This window comes from Lactuca virosa, chromosome 6 (assembly GCF_052849685.1).
Source record: "Lactuca virosa cultivar CGN04683 chromosome 6, Lactuca_virosa_CGN04683_v6, whole genome shotgun sequence".
Taxonomy (NCBI): domain Eukaryota; kingdom Viridiplantae; phylum Streptophyta; class Magnoliopsida; order Asterales; family Asteraceae; genus Lactuca; species Lactuca virosa.
Genome location: NC_136431.1, coordinates 265,083,030 through 265,092,742, shown reverse-complemented (window position 1 = coordinate 265,092,742; position 9,713 = coordinate 265,083,030). Strand labels below are relative to the sequence as shown.

Genomic DNA, 9,713 nt, shown 5'->3' with positions numbered 1-9,713 from the left:
AGATGAGTGTTAATGAATATGTCACCACATTCACCGAGAAGATGAAGTTATTCCCTTACTTGGTGCCTACTGAACTCATCTAAGATTGAGAGGTTTGCTAACGGACTACCAGCAGACTTTGGTCCAACGGTAAAGATGGTGACTACTTTGAAGGCAGTCGGCATAGCAGCCAAGAATGTGGAGACCCAATTTCGGCAGAAGTGCCTAGAGAGGACAGAGGTAGGAGAGAAAAGGAAGTTTGATGGATCTTCAAGATCCAACAAGAAGAGCAGATTTTCAAAATTTGGTTCCAAAAACTTTCGAGGTGGAGGAGAAGCAAAATGGTGCGAAAAGTGCAAGAAGCACTCTGGGAAATGTGGCGAGGAGTTGACATGTTTCAAGTGTGAGAGAATTGATCATTATGCCAGCGAGTGTACATCCAACAAAAGGGTGTGTTACGGATGTAATGAAGAAATACATATTGCAAAGGACTGCCCGAAGAAGAAGGAGGTTGCAAAGCCTAATGTGTCGCCTAGGCCAAAGTCGAGAGCATTCCAGATGACACTGGAAGTAGCAAGGGAGGAAGCAGGTGTCGCTTTAGGTACCTTTCTTGTAAATGGGTTGTCTGCCAATATATTGTTTGATTCTGGAGCTAATTACTCATTTATATCGCATAAATTTGGTAGAAGAGTAGCATTGTATGTAGATAAACTAGATAGTGTCTAATAGTAGAAGTTGCTAATGGCAAATTCGTATCTGTTAGTGATTGTATTACAAACATCGTCATCGACTTGAATGGGAATGAATTCCACGAGGAATTGTTGCCCACTGAGTTAAACGGCTTCAACATAGTGTTAGGGATGGATTGGCTTAGTGCGAACGATGTCGACATCAAGTGTAGAAAGAAGATCGTAGTGATCAAACCACCTGGAAGAGAACCATTTATGATATACATGGACAAACGTAAAATAAATTCTTGAATCATCTACCTGATTAAGGCCAGAAAGTGTTTGTTGAAAGGGTGTACATCATACTTGGCATTTCGGGGTAGAAGAAAACAAAGATTGAGAATTCAATATATAGCATCCGAATCCTAGTGTTGTTTGGCATCAAACGGGTGATTTAAACCCACTAATATATAACGAGGAACGACCAAGCGCAAAGTGTATTGCATAGTTTTTGATTGGCGGATTGATCATGTACCTTAGGACAAAGCGTATTTTACAATTAACTAATTTAAATATTCTTTTACATATTGTTATAACAAATAATAGAAATTTTTGATAGTTAGACTTGACTATGTTTATGGTGGTGAGTTGCTTACTTCAGCCTTAGCAAACAAATCTGTCTCTGTTGGTGCATGAACTTGAATGGTCCATGTATAACACGTGTGCCAGGTCCCACTTGAACATGTTACTTGTTTTACTCTTGCATGGCCATGTTCTTATTTTGTGTCTACATTTAATAGTTTCTCGATTATAATACTTGACCAAAATGGTTAATTTTTATTATAACGTTATTAAACATTGGAGCATATTGAGTATGTATGCAAAAATCAAATAACAATGATTGATATGGATTAGCAAAGAGAAACTCAATCATTATCTAATCAAAACAACAGGGAATGGAGACACAAAAGCTCTAGCTAACTAGACAAATAAAGCAAAATCACAAATCTGATAAAAAGTTTACTAAGGTATATATGTTGTTTTGGGGTTATTTTCATGTTAACTTATTTTGTAAGTTTAGTTAAAAAGCTGTTAAGATGCAACATTATGAAGTATGGGTGCTTAGGGCATTCATAATGGTGAGTTCAATGGAAAAATTGAATGAGATGACAAGTTCATGTGTCATTTAATGGATGAAACTCTATTATGGTGATATGACACCTTAGCATTCAACGGATTTGGAGTTCAATGGGAAAAAGAAAAGTTTTTAATTCTTAAATATTTAATATAAATTACATTTTATAATATTTTATTTAACTTTGTAAAATTCAATGCATTATAGAAAAAAATAATAGAATTGTATGGATTGTAGAAAGACGATGTGATAATCCATTAAACTCTACGATTTCAATGCATTGTGGATGTCCTTACTTTTATTCTTAACAATGTCTAAACGAGGCAAATTATTATGATTGATTTTAACTGACTTTGGTTTAATATTTTCAATTATTATGGTTTAATTGAAAGATTTTCATGTGATAAACCCTCATCTCTTATTTCATATTCTCAATGTTGATAAATATATGAAGAACTTCATTTGATACATTCATATTTCCTTTTTTACAGCAAGAAAGAACGATATATATATAGCCACCCACGGCCTAGTACTGAGAAACAAGAAAAAAAAAAGTTTTAAAAAATTAAAAAAATAAAAAAATAAATACATGTTAGTTTACATATCAATACAAAACGCAGGGCTATGACCAATCAAACCAAATAATCTCCTTAAATCTACTGGAATATTTCCTTGAACCATAGTTTTGTATATAATAACTAATGAGATATTCAACCAAAATGACTATATTCTTATAAGTGATAGAAGCCAATAACTATATTCTCTAAGTTTTTTACAGAAATTTCTAACTACTTTTCATGAGTGTTTGAGATATATAATTTTTTGATAAGTTACTTATAAACTAAAATCTCATTTTTTTCAACTAGCCTATCAAAGACACCTTCAATATTTTTAATTTGATTTGAGAAAAAAAAAAACATTATTAATTTTACCGTCGAAGCATATGCAATATGATTATTTAGACCATGGGTATCATCAAAATCTGAAGGATCTCACGGTTAAAGTTTATTATTGGGAAAAATACCTCAAATAGACAAAAAAAAAATGGGGTAAATTTATAAATTTAGTCATAAAAAACGTTTTTTTCCAGATATAGACACACATTCCGCGGAGGACCCTCCGCGGACCTCCGCGGAACCATGAAATCTCCGCGAAGAGGGGGTAAATTGGTAATTTCCACCATATTTTTTTGAGAAAAACGAAGGGGTCCTCTTTTGGTCCCCACTGGTCCCCGTTCCTCGTCCACCCTCCGCATCGGCTCCTCCAGACTTTGATCGAAGACTTCAAATCCGGCGACGACTTCAACTCCGGCGACGACTTCAACTCCGACGACGACTTCAACTCCGGCGAAATCAAGTCGCAGAGCTCTTTCCGTCACCGATGGACCCCGAATTCCCCGATGTTATGACCGATGGATACGGTTCCCGGGTATTTCTCACATTCTCATCTAATTGTTAATGTCGAATATGATTCAAATTAGAGGAAAACTCATTTGATTACATTGAATATGTATACAGATTTAGGATTTTTAGGTTTACAATCACAGATACGTTCTTGCGGATGATCCATTCCGTGGAGGGGGACGTTAGTCCGCAGAGGCTTCTCCGTGGAGTGATGTGTTTCCTCCGCGGAATGCTATAATCCAACACTACAGCCTCCGCGTAAGCTAGATGTCACTCCGCAGAGAGGCCTCCGCGGAATGACCTCTAGCCTCCGCGGAGTGATGGTGTTTGCACAATTATTATTTTTCTGCTTTTAAGTATGTTGCTATTTATTTCATAATGGAATAATATTTTTTTTTATTTTCAATTAGTAATTTTTAAATGAAATAATAATTTTTATTTTTTTTGTTGTGTAGCACGAAGATCTTAATCAAAAAACGGATTTAATCTTGAAAGGCGTGGTGGGGACTATCATTAAAGACTATTTTCCGCGCCTAACACAATCACAACAAGTATTATTCGAAGCTTCCCTCTTTGGAATATTCTTAGGAATGTATATCCCACATGGTGATCCCTTACTTGTGCATAAGATGATGTTGCACGAATTAAGGTGTCAACAAATATTTGAAATGGGGAGGTTTATGTTTGATGTAGAGGGGATCCAGTTGGGTTTTGGTAAAACTGAATATATTCTGATTTGTGGTTTAAAAGTTGGTCCTTATGTGGATTTACTCCATGACGAAAAGGGCCAGTCAAATTCAAATCTCCGTGCTCGGTTGTTCCCAGATATTTCTGATGCACGTTTGCAGCTGAAATATTTAGAAGACTTAATTATGTCCCCGAATTATTTGGCACTACAAGATGAAGATGATGTGATGCTTATCCAGCTTGTTTTTATGTTGAAGGGTCTACACGGACGAGACGTTAAAACGGGCATTCCTGCAGCAGTATACAAGCTTGCTGATAATATAGATGATTGGAACAGGTATTACATTTAAAACAGGCATTCCCGCAGTAGTATGCAATGCACTAATTATAATAAATAAATTGAAAATTGCAGGTTTGCATGGGGTACGTATTTCTGGAAATATATTTCGCGTATGATGCGTGGAATGTTTAAGAAAATAGAAGAATTTAGAGAATTCAAGCAGGCCAATCCTGAATCGAAGAAAATACACAAGTATACCGTTCCCAGTTTTATGCTTCCATTTAAGGTTAGTTTCTAATGCATTTTAATAGTTATCATTGTTTAGTTTTTTATACTATAAAAATTTGAACTTCGTTTTGTATTATATAATAAGTTTGTATCATGACTTTTATAGTATAATAGAATGATACTTACATTTTTTTCATAGATATGGATTTTGGAGACGTTCCCAGATGCAACAAAGTTTTATATACGCATGCCGACAGAATTGCCACGGATGAGGGCGTGGAGAAGTAAAACACCGTTGAATTGGGTTCAATGTTGTCGAATAATGAACGTGTATGTGGTATGGTTTTTATATTAACAATCATCTATATTTACAAATTCCAAATTATTTTCATGTTAAACTAACAATCTGATTTTTGCAGCCTAACAACCAACCTATTAATGTCGAGGCAAACCCGGAGGAGCTGATGTTGTCGTTTTATGTTCGTTATGTCAATTGGACTCTTAACCCTGTAGAGTCTCCCCCACGGCAACATAGTCCCGTCCAAAATATTCCACCTCCTGTTGCCTCGCCTGCGCGAAGAAGGATGTACAAGTCCGAAACACAAACATCTTCGACTGAATCTGCCACAAATGCTTCTTCCTCGCAACATCTTGAAACAGAAACAAGTTATATGTCACACGACACATCAAGATTGGTAAAGAAGAAGAAGACGAGCACAAAGGCATTAGTGAAGTGTCTACTAGGCGTTGTGGCTGACTTAAGTTCTAAAGTAGACAGTGTATTACAGAAAAAAGATGAACCCGACACAAATTTTGAACCAGACAGAAGGTTTCGAGAGGAGGAAGAGATGATAAATGAAGAGGAGGAAGAAAAATATTACCATGATACACATTTTGACTCTGATAATATAGGTAGTCATGGTTTGGAGGTGGAATTTGAGTCTACACCTACGCATGTTGAGCCGTATAATCGAAGAGCTAGATGTAATTGACTACTGGAAGGATTTCCCCGATGGACACAAAGACAACGCAGTTGTGGAGTTTATTGATATTGTAGACGCGCCACAACAAGAATATATTACTAATAGAGGGGATTGTGGAGTATTCGTAAGCATGTATATGGAAATGATTGCTTCGGGGGTACCGGTGAAGAGTGATAAGCCATGTAGAGATGCGGGATTTCTCTACAGAAATAGGATGACAAATATTATTTGGGATACTAAATAACTTGATGTTTGGAAGTTTGTATACATTATTATGAAATACTTGTTTTTAGTAGTTTTGTTTAATATAAACAACTTTTGTATCATATATTTTTTGAAACATAATTCACCAACATATATTACGATACATTAAAAACAAAATAAACATTTGAAATAACATAATAACATTACAGAAAACATTGCAAATAAAAGATGAACGACTAACAAACATTACATAGAACATTACAAATAAAAGAGTCGTCTACATGAAAAAGGGTTTATTTCTAACCAGATTCCAAACGTCCGTATACTCGAACTCAGTTTCATCAAACTGGCACAGGTAATATCCGTTCACGTAATCAAGAAGTTCTTCATCATCAGCATCAGAGCATCGCATTTTCTCATAATTGTAGCATCGATTGTACCATGTGACTTTAGTCTTGAAATCCATCCATTTACTAACAATATCGGGTTTTAGTCGTTTTTGTCCTTGTCCAACGTTATAGTTGAACAAAGCTACTAAGCGGGAACATTCATCACCAAGAAGGCAATTAAGGGGAGCTATTACCGGCAGACCCTCGTAAACGGTAATCCAGCATCGTGTTAGGACCAACACCTCTGTTGTCGTCCATGGAGATGTACCATTTGTTGGAGCAGACGCATTGGACAAATTAGCTGCATTTGAAGACGTTGGTACATTGGATGCCATTTTGTGAAATGATCCCTTACCTCTAATTCGGACGTATAGATACTTGCTTTACTATATATAAAAGGATAGGTAACGCGGACTGACAAGTCAGTAACGCGGACTGACGAATAGCTATGCGGACTGACAAGTCAGTAACGCGGACTGACGAATAGCTACGCGGACTGACAAGTCAGTAACGCGGACTGACGAATAGCTATGCGGACTGACAAGTCAGTAACGCGGACTGACGAATAGCTACGCGGACTGACAAGTCAGTAACACGGACTGACGAATAGCTATGCGGACTGACAAGTCAGTAACGCGGACTGACGAACAGCTCTCTGCGGAGTTGAAGGGTCTATATATTGTCATGGATGATCGTTTGATATTTGCGGACTGTCATGTCTATATAAAACGACAAAAAATTATGTATCACTTCCCCTAATCTATTTTAGTTCATGTAGTTTGTCTACGAGAACACCAGTTATGGGTTCAAACCCATGGACCGCTAACGAGTATTTGCTTCTAACTCGTGCATATATTAATGTATACGAGAACACCAGTTTGGAGGATAGAATGTTTTGGGTCCTATTAACGAATACATTCAACACTGACGCTGAAACCACCATAGAAAACCATCGCAACACGCTTGATATAGCTGCAAAATGGTATGAATTGAAAACAGATGTTGTATTATTCAACGATCTTTATAATAAGATTGAAGACGATCGTGTGAATGATACTGAGGAAGACATCTTGGAGGCGGCTAAACAAGAATACAAATCCATTAGCAATGGACAGAGTTTCGAGTATGAAGCCCCTTGGAATCTTTTGAAAAATGTCCCGTTTTTTTAACTAGTACTGCGTTTTGTATTGTTCTTGTATTGGTTCATTTATATGTAATTTGGTATTTATCCTTTATATTATGAAAAATAATTCCCATGTTTAAAAACCATACATTCAAACAGGTTACGCGGACTGACAAATAAGTTACGCGTACTGACAAGTCATTTACGCGGACTGAATAAATATTTACTTATTTCAAGTTGTTATATGCCTAATATTCTTATGTTGGGATGTGTGGTATGTAATCCCTTATAGTAAATAAATATTTACTTATTTCAAGTTGTTATATGCCTAATATTCTTATGTTGACTTACAGATTCGTACGTTTCTCACGTCTATGATACCAATCATATTCGTTGGTCAAGTACCTCTAATTGGGGCGTATGTAAGATCCATGTACTTTGCGGTTGCTTTAGATGGAAATCATGAACCCCTTCTCATAGCATTTGCTTTGGGAACCATAAACTGTGACAATTCATGGTTATGGTTCATGAGGAGGCTTAAAGAATGTTTAGGTGACAATACAAAAATTGGTTTCATAAGCCATATGTCTGATTCTATAGACTTTGCAGTTCAAAGAGTCTACCATGATTCATATCATGGCTATTGTTGTAAAAATATAGGCGAGAAAATACGCGCTTCCATCGGAAGCAATACAGTCGTAGAGCAGTTGTTCTGTAAGACTTGTAAAGCATATAATTTATCTCATTTTTATGCATGTTTGAACAACTTAAAAAATGAGGTTAATGGGAATGATCTTCATTGGCTTGACAATATTCCCATTGCAAAATGGGTACGGGCTTGTTTTCCAAGAGTACGTTTCAATGTTAAACTCATTGACATTCCTGTTATTGTCAATTGGTTTAAAACAAACACACATGAGTTTCCAATAACAACAATCATTGAAATGGTCCATGACTCGATGCAAGCAGTATATCTTCAACGTGTTGCGTTTGGAGGTAATTATAAGTTATGACATCACTCAAATGGTGAATTGATATGTGATTATACGTTATGACATCATAATTTTTGTTTTTTGATTTAGTTCATTTCACAGGGGATTTTCATGGTCTTCTAACCCCTTATGCACTGAAGGTGATTCATAAAAGATTTATCCACTCTGATGGTTGTAGGATTACACATATTGTTGGCGACAGATATGAAGTGACTAAGTATTCAACAACCGAATCTATCCAATTAGACCGTGGTATTTGTAGTTGCGGTAAATGGCAAAAATGCGGTATACCTTGTGAGCATGCCATAGCTTCACTACAAAGACTCGAAATTGCAGAAATCCATCAAATGGTAAATTTAAAGTTAAGTACAGCGGTGTATCGAAATGCTTATCAAACTGAGACGGTCAATCCTATTCCAACCCTTAGGCATTGGGAAATACCAGTTGAAAGTGTTGTGAACTCCACGACAATTCAATTGAACTGTATTGTATGGATCACAACGAATATTAGTTTGTATTCAGTTCTATGTTAACCGTACTTGTAATGGTCTGTTGGCGTTCTTTACTTTTTAATAAAAAAATTTTACCTTTAAATAAATAATTGTATTTCCATAATTGTAATGTATGGATGACAACGACTAGACAAACAGCTATGCGGACTGACAAACATTATTGCAGACTGACAAAAAGCTCCGCGGACTGACAACAAGTCTCTGCGGAGTGGACGGGACTATATATAGTCATGGATGGTCGTTGGATTTTTGGTATAGAGTTATAAACTTTTTTTAAATTTAAAATGAGTTCATCTTCAACTTTGTATATTTGCTCGTGCAACGAAGTTGATTGTTTCTATTGTGATCCGATCGACCCTTTTCTTGCCCCTTCACCAAATTTAAGAGAGCCGTATATGTCGGAGGATACTTTGCAACAACTACGATGGGCTGAAGAACAACAAAAAAAGATAAAGACTCATCTCGAGCTCTCACTGAACGTCGTCACCTCATTGCGGCGGAGTGCAAAGAGGTTGAGGAAAGGATGACGATTACTAAAAACAAAATCAAAGATCATGAGGAATGGATAAAAAAGTAAGAAGAATATCAAACTGTCTGAAAAATGGCTTGCTGACAAGGATGCAAAAATGATAGAACTTGGTAGCCAAAAGGACCGTATGTAAGATAAAATAAGAATTAGGGACGACTACATAACAATGGAGAAAGAAAAGTATCCTTTGCAATTCCCTTAATTTAATTACTGTTGTACGTTTACTATATGTTTCTGGTTTGTTGAATGTATTATCTTCGAGTATTAGTTATTATTCTACTACTAATTATGCACTAATATAATCATAATATTACCCATCATCTTTAAAATAAACACACCATTTCAAAGTACACAAATTAATGTCCTATAAAACAAAACATAATTAATTATAAATACAACATCAATCATTCAAATCAAACGTTGAACAATAGTCTTCTCTCTGCGTCCCACTCGTCCAACGCGTCTCTTGTGTCCCGTGTGTCTCTAGCGTCTCCTGAGTCCCTTCTGTCCCTTTCCCTTTCCATTTTGTGTTACTACCTGATGCCACACTACTTTTTGTAGCCTTTTTTTTGTTTCTTTGGGACCAATGTCGGACAAGTCG

The 9,713-nt window shown here is 36.2% G+C and overlaps 1 protein-coding gene across 1 annotated transcript; it reads left to right on the top strand.

Annotated features, from left to right (window-relative positions):
- The first annotated feature begins 7,510 nt into the window (after nt 1–7,510).
- Nucleotides 7,511–9,110, top strand: LOC145122507 (uncharacterized). The gene is made up of 3 exons (XM_079058102.1): nt 7,511–8,075; nt 8,162–8,338; nt 8,911–9,110. Exons 1-3 carry the CDS (start codon nt 7,511–7,513, stop codon nt 9,108–9,110), a joined length of 942 nt encoding a protein of 313 aa, XP_078914228.1.
- The last annotated feature ends 603 nt before the right edge of the window (nt 9,111–9,713 follow it).